This window comes from Lagopus leucura, unplaced genomic scaffold (assembly GCF_019238085.1).
Source record: "Lagopus leucura isolate 7727_CA_CO unplaced genomic scaffold, USGS_WTPT01 Super-Scaffold_760, whole genome shotgun sequence".
In the NCBI taxonomy this organism is placed as follows: Eukaryota; Metazoa; Chordata; class Aves; order Galliformes; family Phasianidae; genus Lagopus; species Lagopus leucura.
In genome coordinates this window covers 6,672,004-6,691,974 of record NW_024962257.1, presented here as the reverse complement: position 1 = coordinate 6,691,974, position 19,971 = coordinate 6,672,004, and the positions used below count along the sequence as shown (strand labels likewise).

The following is a 19,971-nucleotide window of genomic DNA, read 5'->3' as shown; positions in this document are numbered from 1 at the left end:
AACCTTACACAGAACTAGATCTTCACATCATTGAAGCGAGCTGATTTTTTAAAGCAGTATTTGTTAAAATGTTTTGTTATACACTAGTCCAGATACAAGCAGGGTCTAAGGGAGTGACTGCAAATTATTTGGACCTTCAAGCACCTATCATTCAGATCAACCACTCATGTTTCTGTTTTTATATGCATTCATTCACAAAAGCAACCAACTAGTTTCAACATTTTATTAAATGGTTGTTTCACATACACAGTTATTCTCAACATTAACAGATCGACATCTATGAAACCATTTCCATTAACATTTACAGAAAACTTTTACAAAAGCTTGCCTAATTTGTTTGAACCCAAACGGTTTACAAAACACACCCAAAACCCACAAAACATTAGTAGGAATAGACCAAAATTCAAATATGGCATTTAATACATAGTGAAAATAAAACAGAACTGTGAACACATTGCCTCCACGCTAAGCCAGTCTGCACTGAAGAGGGTAGGGTACGTGACAGTTTGGAGCTGCCTCCTTGTGTTCCTGTACTTTTCTGAAATTGACTTTCTTGAGAGCTTAAATGTGTGTACAACACTTGGACAGTTTCTTGCATTTTAGAAAAAAACGTGACATGAGCTTACAGAACCAAGGACATGTTCAGGGACAGCACTAATGGAGACCAATTTCTTTAGGTGGCTACATTCCAAGTGGTTTTTTGGAGGGGCTTTTGTTTTTTGGCCAGATGGATAGAACTTATTTTCTGAGTGGGTAAGGGAAGCATTTACCAGTGGGCAGACGTCTCTCTTGGAAGTTAACTCCAGCGTTTATTGTCAGAAGAACAAACTCCAGCTACTCTGCATTAGTCCCTGCCTCCTCTGATCTTTGAATTGTGATGACTAGCAGTTTAATTGGCTAGCACTAAGCCTTTTCAAAATGCAATCACTAGTGCTTTCCCAGACAAAGGTACACATTATTGAGCAAAGAATGCAAGCAGTTTCATAGCAAAACATGGCATTACAACAGTTTCAGAAGGTCACATCTGCTAATATGCCACACATACACATTGGTATATTCCTATAAACAATTAGGTACATTTACACAATTTACAGTCTGTGTTCAAACAAATTAGATTGTGTTGCCCACTAGATATACTACAGTTTATAAAACTGTGCAACATTCAGGAATGGATCTGTATCTAGGAAGACTAGGAATTCAAAAATAGCCATGCAATTGTCCATGTGACAGAAACACTCGTTTTTTGGCTGTTGCAAAGCCCTCTGGAATGTCCATAACTTACAGCCAATTAAATTCTTCTGTAAAAATTGTGTTAGTTTCCAACGAAAAATTAACGAAACGTATGAAAAAAAGGTAAACCGCTTCTGAAGTGCTTCTTCTTTGTGTCTTGAAGATGAGTAATACTGCAACATTATGTTGAGGCTGATAAGGTACTCCCCTTCCATCTTCCCAAACTGGGAACTACTCTTTACAGGATAGTATCAAAATTTACACACAGTTTTAGAATTAAAATAAATAAAAATCTTATTAAAAATTAAAGATTTCTTCAAATTACAACAGTAAGCCAACTATAGATCACAACAGAAGATTTAAAAATACGAAGCAAACGCTTTTTTTTAATACTTGACAAGAATATATATATACCTTCGTAAGCTGGGCCAGAGAAATAGATGCAGAAGAGTCATCAATCTGTTCACAAAAAATTAAACACATATTCAAGTTCTACAATCAAAACATGGCAACATTTAACCTCTACTGTAGTCAAAGCCTGCACTATATTGCCCGTCTCTTGAAGATGCATTTTCAACTAAATATATAATTTGCATTTATTCAAAACAAAGTCCAAACAAACGAGAGCTTAAGGGTGTCTATACGGTTAATGAGAAGAAACAAAAGCAACCAAACCCAACTGAGATCAACTTATCGCTCATGAGTACCTCAGAGAGATACCTGTCAAACATTTGCAAGGGCATAAAAGCCAAACAGGTAAGGAAACTGTCAATTTCCAGTTAGAAGGGATTTTTTAAAATAATATTTACTTTTATTTGAGGAGGAAACATCGTGGGGAAACTTATTTTCACTGTAATTTGTAAGTTAATCACTCAACGTTTCACCATTTATAAACGCACATGGTTAAGCTCTTGTGAACACAATGGCAGCCTACAGAATTAAAGCACAGGCCTATCAGCTCCGAGCCATGAACTATTTCTAAATGAGGAGGGGGGCCAATCCCACCACACCCCACAAAACCCAAACATCAATCCAAAGCATCAACCACAAAAGCAATCTAACAGCTTTCTGCCTAAACAAACCCTAACAAACAAAATCCCGATGGAATGATTGAAATAGAGGGGCTTACCATGACAGAATAACCTATGAAAACGGATTTCTACTACTTTATTAGAGCACTACATGAATTAGTTTGGAAAGCGTAAGAATTCAATATTTTCTCTACTATCTGATAAAAATAGTTTCCAAATAACAGCCTTGTACTAAATGCACAAAAGCAAGAAAACACAAAGCATGCAATAAGGAAATAATGAAAAGAACATAACAGTATTTTTCTCTTTTGCAACCACTTTTCTCTCTTCCAGCTACTTACAGGATCAGCCTGAGGGAATCAGGTCTTAAGGCCACTAGTTAATAATGGACCACAATGCTCACTGAGATCCAAAGCGTAGCTTTCCCACTACTGGAAAGCATCCTTTCCCAGTTTTTGAATCATGCCACAGCAGCAGTAGGCTCACACTAGTAAAGCATTGCCAGAAAGACACTCAAAATTTGACTTATGTTTTAAGTTCAAAGCAGTAGAAAAAAATTCAGCACGTAAACTGAACAGATCTCCTTGAGAGATCAATGAGCTGATCAGAAAAGAGACAAACAGCCCTTCCTTGAAAAATAAGCTTTATTACCTAACAGAGAGGAAGAATTCAAGGCAACAGCTTTAGCAGATTGCGGGGAAAAATAGCTATCTGCAGACAAATCTTCACTCCAGTGAAACACTGGTTTTAGTTAATCACTGTTTGCTTTTCAGAAGATTTTGCAATTAGTCAGGTTAAAAAGGATGTCTGAGTATTGAGAAGCACGACACTCCATGAGCCACTCCTTTAAGCATGAGAGAGCTGTGTTCTCTCATGGGAGGCACAACTTAGCCACTATCATTTGGTGATTTTTCGGGAGCAAATGAAAAATTAAGGACACTACCTAATGGAGCCTAGAAATTTGATGACACATTGAACGGTCTAGTACTGATGAGTAACACACAGAATATTAATCAGTTCTTGTATTTTATTAGGAAGATGCATTATATGGCCTGCGGGCAAGTGTCTAACTTCCTAAGGAGGTGACAATGCTCCTTCCTATCAAAAGCAGCAGGCAGGTAATGCAGTCTGTTTGCCCAATTGCCATCTTCCAAAGATCCTGCATTCTTGTCTATTTTTTTCCCCATTACACTTCAGCTGAACTAATTGCTGCCAGGCCACCCAGTCAATCAAGCAGAAACACCTCCAGGGATCCTGTGCACAGCCCTATGGTAGTACTGCAGGAGAACCGGGGGAAAAAACCCAGCGTTGCCAGTCAGATGTATTAACTCTCAATTCCTACAGAAGACTAAAGAGAAGGTAACATGAAGTAAAGAGAAAAGGGGACAGAAAACAGGGAAAAGGCTAATCTTGCTGCTGGAATGCTAGATATAAGTTACAGTGGTTTTCTAAGACCTGAGAACTTAGCCGAACTGCAAATTCATTGCAGCTGTATTTCATGGCACTAAAATACAAACAGAACTGCGCATTTCTGCAGCCTCTACGGCCAAATACCAAATAGAGATTCCTGCAGTCCCTGAAATACTAATGCTAAAGCAAGATAACCTACTGCCTTTATTTGGTTATAATAACAATTGAACAACACGCGTTTGGAAGTGAAGAATGACTGCTATCATGAAAGAGAAACAATGAAAAATAAGCTGTAAGGTTTTGTGCATCCTGGGTTGGTTTTTTTTTTTTTTTTTTGACTCATTTCAGTTTTGCTGCCTTTGCCTTACTGCTGAACAGCAACCAGTGAGCTTCCCAGGAATTTATTCCTACCACAGTAAGATCCAGGCTCTACTTTTAAATATATGTGATTCTGTACATACTGCAAATAACAAGAAAAAAATCATTAGACAAAATCTGAGCTGCCTTTAGAAGTGAATCTCACTGTACTTCCAACTCTAGAAGCCCCTGCCAATGCAGTGCTTTTAAAGTCATCTTTAATTTTTATATATGCATATACATATATATATATATGCAAGGAGGTTTCCACCCTCCCTATGCCTACCCACAGCCCAAATTGGGCACAGTCGGAGCAAACAAGAGGGAAATGTTTTTGCTTTGTCTTCCATTGACTTCAATTAGCTCTAACTTACACTAAGCCCCCCAACACACTCCAGATACCTTTTTTTTTTCTTTTGAGGTATCTACATTAGCTTATGGTAAGATGCTACTTAAGAATGCAATACACACATGCCAGGGAACACACAAGGCTAAAAGAATGTTAACTTTATTTATGAACATGTGGTTTGTGTTTATACACATGCTAGTAAACAAAAAGAAAAATAACTGTTTCCAAGAAATAAAAACCCATCTGAATTAGATCAAATACTATAAACGTGGTTTATGTAAACGCATTACATTAACTACGAGGGTCACTGGCCCAGTTAAGCTAACTTGAACTCACAATGAGAGGTATTTATGTCACAAAAGGAATTCAAACCAATCAGGGATTGAATTACGGATGTCAGATTCAGACTTAAGTCTTTTTAGACCTACATACAAAAAGGTTTTGATCTGAAGTTGATTGCAAACCATTCCAAGAGAACCAGAGGCTGTATTCTTCACAGAACACAGACAGGGAGTTTATGAATTTCTAGGTTATGTTATCCTAACAACTCAGAAAGTGATCAGATCCAATGATCCAGGGTTAGTGTAATGCCTCACACCATTCTAGTGAAGAAAAAGCAGTTATACTTAAAGATGAAAAACAAAAACCACCAAGCAGTAATTCTTATACTGTAAGGACTATATTGAAATTCAGAGTAATACATAATATTTGACCCAAGTGGCAAATCAATATCTAGGTCATCACCAGTTAAATATTTCCTTGTGTACTTATCTGTATCTTAGCAACAGAGTAACAGTGTGTTTTCAAGCCTGAAGAAAAGCACTGCCCCTTTTCCAAATGTAAATTCCAAATGGTGGTATACTAAAGAGAGGCTTAACTGCTGGGAAATTAAAGCAGCATCCAGCTGGGAGGCCGCCCAAATTCAAAAACACACTGCAAAGGAAAGTTCAGAAAGATGAACACAGACTGCAGCCACACAGGCACCAGGCTGTAACCTCGTGCTGAAATTTGTACACCACGTCTCAGGCATTTTCACTCACAGTTGAACTATTAAACTAAACTGTTTCATCAGATAAAGTGAAAAGTCCAAATGCAGAGCTTTAGAATACCACTTTGTAGCAATGATATTCAATGATACTCAAATTCAAGTTGATTTTTCAAGACATTCACGTACTCAGAGGGGCCCAAACAATATCACTTCAATTACAGTTTTAGGAGCAAACACTCAAGTGTTCAAGGACTTGAAAAGGAATTATTTAGCTGTGCAGAAATGTCCTCAGAAAATGCACGGGATATGATATGTTGGTTTTGGTATTTGTTTGAACCCCCAGGTCAAAAGTAAGAAACAATACCCAGTTTAACAATAATGGTTTCTCAGTGGTTTTTGACAACATTTTCAAAAACCATTAGGCAAAAAAAGGTATTTAAAAACAAAAACTAAGTGATACAATGTGAAAATGGCAAAAAATACACTCCAAACATTTTTATTGCAAGAAACAAAAAGCACACAACAGCCTATACAAACATACATATCACTAGCTATAGACAGACAGATGTAGAACATGGCACCATGTTCAGTTGTGCAAACCTCAAACCTACACGATCTGAACCGATCATACAGTATCTGTACAACAAGAAGTCATACAGGAAATATTCTAGCACGTTCAATATGAAATACAATGCATTACTAAGCACAAATACCAATATTCACATTAGAATTGTGCAAATGATATCGTTGCTCAGTTTTTACTACTCTGAATCAAATACATTGTATTTACAGCATATACTATATTTTGATTGAAAAGATATTAAGTTAATATTTGGAAAATTAATGTAAGACTACATTGTTTATAATTAAGTGCAGTGTGTAGAAAAAAGTGTGAGATTGTGTTTTTACATACTGCTTTTGATGTTCCACTCACTGGTTCAGTTCGACTTCTAGAAGAAGAAATAAAGGTGATCAGAATTTAAGGAACAGCACTTGTACAAAGAGATCATAAAACCTGAGCATTGAAAAGTCACCTTCTGAAAGCCCAGTGAAAGTAGAAATTTACACATAACTCTTCTCCCTCCGTACACTCAGTACAATGAAAAAACCCACATTCCTGCTTTGTTAAATATCATTTTAAGATTTACAGATATAAATCAGATTTATTTTCAGGTACGTAACAGTGCAAGCAGAAGTCCTCAGGCATTTTGTCTCTGCTCTGTAAGCAGCAAAAATATGAAGCCTGCACTATAGCTTTGTGTTCTGAAATAACATTCTAAACATGAAGCCAACTTCAGCCAACCCATATACCCCTAGTGTTACAATTAGTTGGCTGATACAATACCTTCATTTCTAAAAGAGAGCACTTACAGTCTACACGCTCTCAAGTGCAAATTTACTCGAGTGAAAAAAACAATAATGTAGAAGTCAGTTATCTGACAAAGGAGTAACAAAAATTTCTGCTTCACAGTCTTTAGAACTGTGGTTGTTTGTGGAAGTCCAAGCACTGCATTCAGATATCTGCTATATTTGCCACGAAACTGCCAAAATATTAGAACTTGTTAGCTACTCTATATGGACTAAGAATAGTAGTAGAAATGTCACCTGAAAGGAGTTTCTACCATTTTGTGCGATTTAGGAGTCCTGTGACAAAAAAAAAGGTCTTAATTGCCAGAATTTGCTTTAAAATAAACTTGAAAACTCTACGATATTTTAGGAAATATTTGCTATGTTTAAAACTCGCTGAGATTTCGCATACTGTTTGGTCCATACCTGCACACTGCTTCTGAATCTGACATAATTCACAAACAGTTCAAACACTGGAACTGCCCCACAAGCAGCAGCAACTTGAAGGCTGCTGTGGAACTGATGTACTCAGGGAAAGGCTCCTGCTCCCTGCCACTGCTAGAAAACCACGGGGCTCATATTGCATACCCCAAAGATGAGGAGGTATATGGAAATATTCAGATTACCATTCAACAGTTTCTTTATGTGTTTACCTTGAAGAACAGACTATGTGAAGAGCAAAACGTTTACAAAGGCCTCTCCATCATTAGAGCATGTGCTCATAACTCCCAAGACTTAGCCAGTCTGCCACTGGTTTCTGCAGCGTTTCCAGGTGAAGGGACAGAAAGCTAATCTACCTGGTTAATTTTCAACATTAAAACAGCAGCACAACTCTTCCTCTATCCCCACACGGAGATATTTCTCAGATCTTTGATACTAGCTGCACCTGTCCTCTAGTTTTAGAGCAGCATGATGATACCAGGAGGGGGTGCCATCCAACCAGAGATGGAGGATGCACCAACAAGACAGCATTAGGCATACGTACTTAAGCCCTAAAACAAGGCGATGTTCATAAGCACAGGGCTGTATGGCCCAGAATTACCAGGCAGCATCTGAAAGAGCTAACCCAACTATGGCAGTAATATACTAAAGTTCACGTGCAGAGCCACGTAAATTCAACCTTTTTGCTTGCAAATACTTCATGGGTACCAAGATGCTGCTGTAGAGTTTGTTAGAGACAAAATGTAACTCATCAGTAAACTTTATTTGCTGAGAATCAATGTTAAAAGGGTGAGGCAAAACCACAAGTTATAACAGCTACTAATTGTGGTGGACAGGGATATCTTTGGGAGGGCAGGAAAACTGTGACGTTCAAACAATGCTAAAGGCTGATGCAGAACTGGACTCTGTGAATGAATAAATGACAGCAACAATCCCGTAATCTAATTATAATTAACACATGTGATTCTCTGTTCTCCAAGAATACTAGGATGAAAACCTGGAGCACAGATACCAGCTTAATTAAGGTAAAAACAGAAAGCTGAGTAGTAACATTTGGCAGCATGCTAACACACCTGCTGAGTTTAAAGCCAGGAAAGCCTCAGCTATTCCTTCATGGTACCCCCACAAAAAGCAGTAAACTTAAGGGTATTGTGCTTTTTCACTTGCATGACTCAGTTATTGTCTTAAGGAAACTAACAGGAATCAGTTATGCATGAGACTTCTTGCTTGCAAGGCTCACCAACTGGTAACCCTTGCTCCATCCTCTACCACTAGCATCAGAAATACCAGGTTTGGGCCATAATAATCTTGCATTTTTGTCTTTGTGAAATAGCAAGTAAGGTCTTGCACTGAGAAGCAGACTACTGAGATGGAAACAAAATAGAAATTTACACTACCATGCATATTTATATCTACCACACAGTAAAATGGAGTTATATATATAATAATAAGGAATTTCCTCGTGTAGAGGAAACAGGATCTAAAATCTTGGGTCTCAGGAAGTCAGCCCCAGGAACAAAGCCAACAGAAACACCTCAAAAGTCACTGCTGCTGGCAGGCTTAAAAATGTAACTCTGTTTTGGGAGAGGTATATAAAAATCCACCCCATTACAAAGATAAAAATAATGGCAGCTTCAAAAATAAACACACAACATGAATGCCCTTAGGTAACTAATATCAATCCAAATAGTGAAGAAACATCTCACAAAGAATACAATGCTTTATGTATACTTACATAACATATGTTTTGCTTGTAGCTTTTACTCCACCAATAGGGATTCTTCTAACAATTACAGATGAATTCTTGGGAATCAGAGCATTATCATCTGTGTATTCTAAAAAAAATGCAAATGCAGAAAAAAAGATCAGAAGAGCACATATTAATATGTATTCTGATAACGTTTCAAAGCACCCTATTACAGATACAGAAGCAGAAACATACACGTACCATCTGCACTGTTACTGTCTTAAAGATTTTTTCTGAAGCAGACCATTACTTTAAGCTTGATAATCAAATGTAAGCAACAACTTTTTTTTTTTAAGCTACTCTGAAAGCTAACAGCAAAATGGTCTCAAAGGTCACTGAAAGAGTCTGTGAGCATACCACGTTCATTCCTTCTACACTGGGTTGCTTTTAATTCTGTTAGGCTACAACACCAACAGGCTTTGGGAGAACAAACAAGCCCTGCAGTCCCACAAGCATAAAGCAAATTTTTAAGCCCAGTTATTCTGCCCTGTAATAAGACAGGATCTCAACTAAAGCACGACAACTTTGAGCTACTGCTTCTGTAGTTGATAAACCGATTCATTTTGGCTGCTAGTGTCTGACACAGAACACAGAACAGAATCTATCATCTCTGTCTAGGATCTTAACAGATCAACAGCCACCAAGCTTTTCAGCTGCTCAGTGTTTTAAATTTAAGCTGAAACTAAACTGACGCTGCTAGAAACTGTAGAAACTTTTCTTTTTCAGCCCACTCTCACAAACAGGCCAGGAGTGACTCAAACTATAGTGGTATCTCTGTTCTTAAGCTCATTATCTAGCTTAATTAACTACAGAGGGGTGAACTCTATACAGTCACTTTTTGCAGAGCGAAGTAACTCAAAGTGACTTACAAAGGCAGACTTAAAAAAGCTTATACAAAACAGCATATCTATCTGAAGCTCTCCATGCCTTGCCTCCCTTAGCACCATCTTGGCTGTTTGAGAAGGAGGAAACTGCCTGACCTTTTACATAAGACTCAAACAATCCTATCTGAGACACTGAGTAACAATGAAACACCAAAGTCTCTCCACCAGAATAGTTTTTTGTTTGGAACATCTACAAGCCAGCCACGACTATTTTAAAGCATTGTCAGCAGCCATTCCCTACAACCCACCCACAGTTTTAAATACTAAAAGCCATTGACCTTTGCAGAACAAATCAGAAAACCAAAGGCTCTGTGCATCTGGCCACGTGTGCACTCACAGAGGTTTTGTCCAGTGATCATACACAAAGTCAGACTATTTCATGACTTTGGCTCCATTTTTCAGCTCCACGTTACTCCTAGAAAAAGGGGCATCATTTAGACTGAAACACAACTACCAGAGGGTATCATTTCAACTCTGAAAGATTTATTCCTGTTTCCAGATGATAGATCGCTTCTTCAAAAAAAATGAACAATCAACTAGCTGAAATTAATTCCTGATCTTCCCCAAGGGAATTGAACAGCACACTTCCACTGAATTTCACAGTCATTTACAACCATGTGAGAAAGGACTACTCCTAATGACATCTATGAGAACAGAAGCTTTTTCTGGAGTTACACATCCTGAAACCAACCCTTAGAGCTCTAGGAAGATCTAACCATTACAAAGACGAAAGGCTTGTAAGTAGGACTTCCCAATGGAGGAGTTTGCATTAGAAGCCACCAGATGAAGATTTCAGAGCTCTAGGACAACCAACAGTGGCTCTCAACAAAGCAGGAGCTTGCTGTGCGTGTTGCAAACACAAACACTGGCAGTTCTACAGAAGACTGCATATTTTTGCACCTCTCCTGGACTGTGAACAAGGGGCAGCTGATCGATCTTGCCGAGTTTGTCTAGACCTCAGCTGAAAGGAAAGAAGGGACTCCTTTCCACGTGCATTATACATACATGGAAATTATCCAGGAAAACCCGGGCTAAAGTAAATACAGACAGAAGAACCACAGACAATGAATACCATGAGGAGGTACCTCCGAAGTTTTTTAAATCTCTCGTCCTCAGGCTCACAAACAGCAAACTAACACTAAAGGAGTTGAATTTTCACACTAGATTAGGACAGCCAAAGCTATTCCAAGAACACATGCTTTGCCTTTGAGTCCTTATGCTTTCCCTCTTCAAAAACACACTGCATTTTTTTTAAATGCACAATTTTCTGCAACAGTGGAAATAGGCTTCATTTCTGTTCCCATTATAAATCCATTCAGTCTAAACTGTTCTCTCCTGCAGCCAATGCCTTTATCCATAAATTATGCAAGCCTGCAGAGACCGATCCGAATACACACAGAAGGTGTATGCTGCATAAGGGTGAAAAAATCATCTTTCAGTCATTTGTGACAATTTATTGACCCTTAGAAGAGAAGCATCAACACATGGAAGCCCTTAGAATAAGCTACCCTTGTGTGCATGCACGCTTGCTTGCTTTCAGTCTGCATGTTGAAAGAGCTCCAGCCATCCAGGAGCAGACTGATACAAAAGCAAATATACTTAGATGTCAACAGTGCTTTCATAGTTAACCTGATCAACAGAGCCCCAATACCTCCTTGTGAAGCAGACTTCACTCGCATAGGACACTTCTGACATCTGTAGTTGGGATTTCATCCCATTTGCTTTGTCACCATGACAGTGTGACAGAGAATTGGTGGAAGAGCAATTACCTACAGCTGGGTGCATGAGCTGAGTTACATCTGCCAAAGGACTTGGAAGCAAATAGTTGCAGTATGTTTATTTGTTTTTTGTTTTTCCTATTTGAGTGCATTTTGGTGATGAAATTTCATTCAAAGTGAAGTAAAACAACGCAAAGTACAAATGTACCTCTTTTAAAAAAGGAAATGGATGAAAGCTGAAGCTACTCCTCAAGTCCCTGGAAACGCACTTGTTCAATTTGAATTTAACAGAAGCCAGCTCAGCCTAACAGCGCTCAGACTGAACTGGCATCTCCCAGGATCTGCAGAGCAGTGCCACCGCACAGCCTCCCTCACCACGTGACTGAACATCTGCAAACCAGCACTGACATCACGCTCAACAAGGCCACTTCTCTCACTTGACAAGCAGAGCTCTAACGGAAATTCTCCACAAAGCAGCAGGTAAGCAAATTGTTGACTCCTCCAAACTCATTTTACTGATGGTGCCAGCCAGTGAGTGGCTACCAGGCCTTAGTCAGTCTGACCCGTGATTAAAAAAGGAATTCAATTAGTTCAAAAAACTTCCAAAATCAAAGGTAAACACGGACTGTGCATTAAGCAGAAGTGAGATAAGTGTAAAACTTGCTATCTATTCTACAAGACGACAGTATACTTTAAAGGCTCAAGGGAAAGAGATGTTTCAAGGATTGAACAGAGGCAGACACGTCAAAAAATAACTGATTTCAGATTAAAAAGCCACATTCATGCATGCAACCTTCTGCAAAAAAAGTATAAAGCACTGAAAATCTGATAGTTTTAGTAATTTGAGTCACATGCATACCATAAATGAGTTGCTCTAAGTTCTTACTGCATTTTATGGTCTGTTTTAATCCACTGGTTTCAGTCTGACAGCACTGCATCTTTCTGAGCACAGCTCAGAGAGGAAGCACTCTTAAATAACATGAGACTATGTGAAATGACCTCTGCTAGGCCTAGATAGCTCACTAATCTGACACTGTGCTATTGGTGGAAGGAGCTGAAAAGAGAGGAAAACCACCACTAACATTCAAAACTGTCTCATCTAAAAGAAAAAGAAAATAGGGCTTTTTCTTCCTAGCACTTCAAAACACATTCCCTCATCATCAATTCTTTTTAACCCTACTTTAATCAATACTTATTTTTTCTTTTGCAAAAAGCAAATAAGTTATGTAGCTGGCACTGAAAAACTGCCTCGAAACACTCTGACTAATGGAGTGGGCTGCTATTTCTGGTTTCCAGCATCCACCACAATAGGTATTGATGACCTCATCTGACATACTATTTATTTAATGAGCCAGTTCACTTGTCAAATAGCTCACAGACCTTTCATTTGCAGCACTGTTGTGAAGTGCCATGCTTCATAAGAGCACTTACGTGATCCTGAATGGATGACTCAAAGTCTAACATATAATCATCAATCTGAGCACACAGGCTGCCCAAAGCTTCAGCGTTCAGCTGGCACCACTCGCCATCTCAACGTGCCACTGAGGAGAAAGCGAAAGCAATGCTGGAGACAGTGTGAAGATGGATCAGACTGAGCTTGCCCACAGCACCTGCCAAAGGGACATTAATCCAGCTGACAGCCACAAAGAGGACGGATCTCAGACGTGCTGGTGACAGAGCAGCTGACTCAGACAAGCACTGCATCTGAACTCTGCTGTAAACACACCAGACCTTGACTAGGTTCATAACTTACCCTCATCTTACCCAGGACAACAGGGAACTCCACATCCTTTCTGAGGGCTCTGTATACAAGCACTGCACAGCAACCCAAGAATTGTACTGAGGTACAACTAAAGCAATTCCTAATACTAGCACTGCAGCATAAAATCATACAGCGAAGGACAAGGTTTAAAAGTTGCTTAAGTATCTTATCTTTAGTGCTATGTTGGCAAATTGCTGAAGACATTCCACACACAGACATGAGCTGTGAGACCTGTGATCTCAGAGTGAGCATGAGTTTGAAGACATCACACTGGGCACGAGGAAAGCTGCTAAGGACAAGCTACAGCACTGCACTCGTGCAAGATGCCAGTTCTGAGATTCTCCTCCTGAAAACTGTTCATCCCATCACGACCAGCTCACTCACTTATAACTCATTTTAATGCATTTTGACAGATGAGCAGCACAGCACATTCTCTAAGTGTTTTGGGGTCAGAAGGTTCTATGCTAGGAAAGAGTACTCAAGAAATTTGAGTTCTGAAGTTTCCAATTCTTTCATAACACGGTGAGAACACCTGCTACGAAAGACTGCAACCAAATTCTGATCAGGTGGATATTTAAGTGTGCCATTCCTGAGTACAGGCTTTTTTAATGGGCCCTAACCATCCTTTTTGCTTTCTCTGCATATTAAGGTTTACCTTCACATTTTTTCCCCCACTACTTTTAGGTTATACTAGAATTGCTTTTATTTCTAGATTTCCATTATGAAAATTAACAGCTACTGAATTTTGAAACATGAGTTAAAAAAAAATAAAAATAAAAAAAATCAGACCCAGCAGGCCACCTTCAGTCAAGTTTCACTTTATTCTTTCCAGCATCACTTTAACATCTGTCAGAAGCCCCACATGTACATGAAGTCACAAGAAATGATTACTTTGTGTCCATATACAAGAACTCCAGGCATCCAATTCAGGTAAAATACCTTTGTCTGATTTTTCCTTCTGTTGATAGTGCATTCAAATACCGAATCCAATTAATTCAAAATTAAATTCAAGGGTATGTACATAAACTAAAATAACTGGCATCTGGCCTGGTTCTGAACCCCACATTTATTATTATTTTAAATGGAAATGACCCCTACAAAAACTTCCACAGACATCCAAACTTCTAATACATAAGTCTGCAAGTTATACTTATTCTCATAATGGCCTAAAAGCAACGCAGGGGGGCCAGAAGACAATCTTGCTGCCCTTAAACAAGAGCCATGCTCTCTGAAGAGATGCTCTGCCTTCAGGCAACACCACACTTAACAACCTACTGAGGCAGATACTTTTTCTCCACTGGATTCTGATTCGTATGAGAACAGAGTACAAACACCCTTTGTAAAGCTAGTATTAAGAATATGAGTAACACTTTATGGGATGCACACTTATATGTGCATAAATCAGTAATTTTTTTCCTTCAGCATTTTGCTCTCTGCTTCTCTCCTCACCTGCTACAAGGAGATTCTGTTAAAAACAACAGGAAAGCCTCCAAACAAGCCAACAAACAGAATCCAAAACCAAATTAGTTTTTTCTTTTGGTGATAACTGGGCTGCACCACGTTTTGTTACCATCTAACACTGAGGTGCCAAGGCTGTGCTCTACACAGACCCAGCTGTTACAACACAGCATCAGACAGCTGTCCACTCAGGCTGCCAGTTCTGTGAAGCCAGCAGTGCATCAGCAACTGCACACAAAACTCACAGATTTTCCTGGAGCAAAGTCCTTAACATGAGGAAAAATTTTCCAAAAGCATCTCCCCATTTTACCCTGCACTAATACAAAAGTTCAGGATCTTTGTAAGATGTGTATCTACCTACACACGTGATACAATGGTATCTCTCAGCAGCTCCCTGGTTGTTATGCTGGTAAGTCTATCAACATCCTGAAAATAGTTTCTGTATCTGTAGACAATCAGAGAGCTTTAAACCCAGTCACTTAAAATGCTACGGTTAAAGTTACAGTTACTGGTGTACAAATTACATTGCTTGAATTTTAATATGTGAAAAACAAAAAAAAACACTAATAGAAGAAAAACTTGAGTGTCCCAAAACCATAAGGCAAACAGATAAGTTTACTACTTAAGAAATAAAAACACTTCAGAGTTCTTTTTATTGATAAGAATTGACATCCCAAAGTCTTTTATGACATCCAAACACATCAGGATAGCACGTCACCACCACAAACTGTAGCATCACACCAAGCAATATAGAACCATTATCATCACTGATAATTGAGCACCGCATCGGAATTAGAAGAATTTATGTCATTTTCAAGAATATTTCTTCTCATATTCCCCATGAGCCCTCTGCCATTAGACTGCATCACCTGCCTGGCATAGTAACTACATAATAATGCAAAAAAAGGGATATGAATGAAACATAGCACAATGTTCATTGCACTTGAAGGGCAATGTCTTCGGTGGAAAAAAAAATAAAAGCAATAGGCAAGAAGTTACACTAACAGGAAATTCCAAAGTGTAATTTACGTACAGAGAACACGCAAAATGGCTTTAAGGGTCTGCAAAGATGGTAGGTCAGATAACTCGTGACCGAGGACGCTGCTAAAGTGGTTTCTGCAACAGCCACAGAGACAGCTTTCCAATACGGTGAAGAAAATGAAGTCATCGAACCGACTTTATTTCTTCAGACAAGTTCGACATCTGCTCTATACCTCTCTCTTACAGCTTTCTCCATCGGATTTCAAATAAATCCGGCAAGTTCGCCGTGCCAAGTTAACCTCCCTTCTTTGCTAATTTTAACCAGAACTCCAGGCTCCCGCAGCTCTTAACGGCAGCCCGGCCCGCCGCCCCGCCAGCGCAGCGTCGACAAAAGCGCGGCTCCCCACGGCCCCGCCGCGCCCGGCCCCAGCCCGGCCCCACGCACCTTCTTTGGTCTGGGCGTTGGTGATCTGCAGGTCGCAGTCGGCCGCCTTCAGCTTCTCTCGGGCCATGATCTGGCGCTTGAGGTCGCACAGGGAGATGTGGAGGCCGTCGAAGGTGACGGTGTCATAGTTCAGCTTGGAGGAGAACTTGTAATGGACGCACGACATGGCGGGGCCGGGCTGGGCCGCACCGAGCGCCGGGCGGCGGCGGCGCTGAGCTGCGGCGGGCGGCGCTCAGAGGCCGCGGCGCTGCGCCATGGCCGGGCCGCGCGGCCTGAGCACGCTGCGCTCGGGAGGCCTCAGGGCTCCATGGAGGCCCCGCTCCCCGCGTCGGCTCCGGCTCTCGGCGAACCGAGCTGGGCCTCGGCGGCGCGGCCGGCCCCCCCGGCTCTTCCTCACGGCGCGGTCGGGCGGCGCGGAGCGTCCCCACAGCTCGGCTCCGCTCGGCCTCCGCTTCCCGTCCCCTCGCGACGTTCCCAGGCCCGGCCTCCGGCTATGGCGGATCCGGCGCCCCCGCCTCGGCGTTTCTCCGAGGGGTTTCCCAGCCGCCGACCGCACGGGGCACCGCACTGCGGCTGCGCAACGGCACGTCGCGCCCACCGCTCACGTGACGCGGCGCATTATGACAAAGGAGCGCCCGGCCCGCGTCACGTGACGTGAGGGTGGCCCCGCCCCTTTTGCCGGCGGGCGGGGCGCCCCCTTGCGGAACGTCGCCGCCGATCCGTTACCGCCGCGCCGCGTCACGGACCGCGTGGCTGCTGCCGCGCCTCCGTCGTGCTGTGCGCTGCTGTGCTGGTGGTGACAGCGCTTAAGGAAACGCTGGCAGCTTTGCGCGGATAGCGTCCGCGTCTCGAAATGTCCCGTGGAAACAAAAATGGCTGAGCGACACTGTAACCGAGCGGCACGCCGGGGTCAGATGCGTCCGGCGGAGTAACGGAGGAAACGAATGAAAGCACGTTTCCAACGGACTCTTTTTAAAGGGAGGGATTGGCAGAGGTTTGATGGACTGCACTAGGAACCGTGATTAATGAGAACGAGGAACAGCACTTGAGCAGGAATAATGTTATTAGGAAGTCTAATTGTTGATAGTTCTGTATGCCAAACAATACATGCATGTCAAACCCATTTATCAGTAAGTAGTTTTAAACCTTCTAAGTACAACCTTTCACTTTAAAAACTTGTTTTCTAATCCTCTGGCTTCAGGTCCTTAGAGACAAAACCTTCAGAGTATCAGGCATAGGTGCTATCTCAAACCCATCTAAAACAAAGTTCATTTTTCAAGTAAAAATAGTGAAAGCCAGCAGGCTTTGAAAACAAACAAACAAACAAAAACATTTCTCATTGCAAACGTTGGGCTAGGAAACTTCTGGTAGCTGAATCCTGCAGGTTGCCTTCATGCTCTCCAGGGGAAAAGACCTGTGTGTAAAAGGGGACAGCAAGCTACATATGCTATATGTAAAACCATCTCCACTTTTATTTTTTAAAAATTCTATTAAAGACTGCCAGCATATCCAGATCACTGTTTTTAAATTACCTTCCACGTAAGTACCAGACCTTTGTGCTGTGGATCACCTGCCAGATAAATTGATTGTGAACCAATGTAAGCACAACCATACTCATTTTAAATCACCCATGGTACTGTTTTTATGCTGCCCTTTGGCTTTTTGCTGGCTGCGGGAAGGCAGGTGATACCTGATCTGGGTGAGGTATGCTGGGACAAATTCATCTCTTCCATAAACTCTAACAAACTTGAATCAGCTGAGCGTGTACCAGGTCAGTGCATTGCATCGTGTTTCCCTGGCCCCTTGATCTGATATTTGGTGTCCCAAAAGGAATGCAGCATCTCCAGCCAGGAGATTTGTATCACAAACAGACGAGGGCACTGCACCTCCCAGCTGCTCCGCAGTGCTGCCCTTCCTGGGCTGCTGCCCCTGCAGAGTCCAGCAGTCTGCATGGCCGCTCCCTCAGCACATCAGACAGAACACGTTGAGCTGGTGATGATCTGCAGCTCAGAGTGCTCTGTTAGCGCTGCCCACTTGGAGTGAAGCAGGATGAGGGCTGCTCCCATGGGGAACTGAGCTGTGAGGTTGGAGGAGAATGCTGAGGACAGTCATAGCCACACTGCTGCACACAGGAGATCTGCAGCCAGATCTGTCTGCGTGTGCTGGTGCTGCTGTGCTGTTACTGAGACAAACTCACCTTGCACAGAAGATCTGACAAGCCTGTTAAATGATGCTTACCAAACCCAACAGAAACGTTCGTGTCGTAACAAACAATTAGCTTGTTGTGGCAGCACACGAGCAAGCATCCTCAGCTACTCATTTATAACTTCAGAAAGCCTAGGAGGATGAGAAAATACCATGTGGCTTTCAGAGGGAGCTGGTGTAGGTTCTGAAAGAGTGTGTGTCTGAAAGTCTGTATGCAAATAGAAGAGCAGCCTTAGTTCTGGGTTTTCTCTGCACACCTGTTAGCATCAGGGCTATTTCTGCAGCTTTAAGTTACTTGTATTTTTATAACCCTTTTTTTAACTGTAGCTGTGACTTCTGTGCAAGAGAAGAGGAACTTGCCTCATCTGTGAGCCCACAGGGCCAGTCCTGCTGGAGTAAACACATAGCTCTGCAATGTCACTGTTTCACAGCTCAGTGTCATCCGTGCTGCTTTCGAGGTAACACAGCTGCTGTAAGCAGGCGCTGGTTAGTGCTAAGCTTTAATTACAAATGGCATTCTCATTAGTGCACTAAAAGATAGCAACAGAGGGACAACAAGAACCAAAACCATCCAACGCATGAACTCCCCGCTGCACACCCTACTGGCTCTGTCCTAGGACAGCAGTGTCAGCTGAGGAATAAATCCAGGCTTTTTCTTATCTTTGCCACTGTAAATAGAAGGAACTTTGTCAGAAGCAGAGCAGAGATAATCAGAACACATCCTCCTGTTTTAACAAATATTCTGTTTCACTGTTCTGAGTTCAAGCTGAAAAATGGTGATTTGGGCACTGTGTGATGAATGCACCAGACGTGTGCTGGACTGATAGCCCAGCTGGGAGCTGTGAATCCTCCAGTTCCTCCACGACAATACAGGATGACTATGGGATGAAGTAGCAGAACTGTCCTGTTTTGTGCCCTTCCCAGTGATTCCGTAGCTGAATCACTGACCCTTCTGCTGGGACAAATAAGGAGGAGCATTGTAGTGACATTTGTACCTGTGCCTGGAAACTTGAGAAAAACAGCATCCCAGGGCTATTAACTACCTGTCTTGATACAGAGCAGTCCCCCAGAGGTAGAAGTTGGTAAAGCTCCAGGAGTCCATTCCATCTGCCTGCTCCCCTGTGAGCTGTCAGGTTACTTTTCCGTGAAAAAAATCCATCAGAGATCTAGGACAATTCACTAAAGATAAGGACGCAGCTGATTCCTGCACCCCATCGTCACTGTGTTGCCCCACAGCCCTCACTGCTGCCAGCTGGGATCTGAAGCCAGGAGGAATGGGCCCCAGGCGGACACAGGAGGGGTTGTTTATAACCCTAAGTGCTAATAAATATTACAGAGAGCTGTGAGCAAATGTCCTGCAGCATGAAGTGAAAGGAAGGAAAAGTAATTAACAGTCAAAGGAGACAGATCTACAGACACCGAGGGGCAGTTTGACTTCACAGGACCTCCTATAGGTTTTCAGCAATGCCGCATTTATTTCTCAGGATTTAACACCCCCCAAAGATGTTAACTGCTCTCACACTGATCTAAGTCACCAAAAGCATTCAGAGGTCTTGGAACCACTTGTCCCTGCTGTTCCTTTGCAAAGCAGCACGTGACCAGCAGTGCTGCCACCCGG

The 19,971-nt window shown here is 41.7% G+C and overlaps 1 protein-coding gene across 1 annotated transcript in view; it reads right to left on the bottom strand.

Moving 5' to 3' along the window:
* Positions 1 to 16,347, bottom strand: part of RBBP6 (RB binding protein 6, ubiquitin ligase) — a 31,072-nt gene extending 14,725 nt beyond the window's left edge. The window contains 4 exon segments of the mRNA XM_042863968.1: positions 1,645 to 1,689; positions 6,279 to 6,315; positions 8,889 to 8,988; positions 16,149 to 16,347. Coding sequence (XP_042719902.1) covers positions 1,645 to 1,689; positions 6,279 to 6,315; positions 8,889 to 8,988; positions 16,149 to 16,314 — 348 coding nt within the window. The 5' untranslated portion in view covers positions 16,315 to 16,347.
* Between the last annotated feature and the right edge of the window lie 3,624 nt (positions 16,348 to 19,971).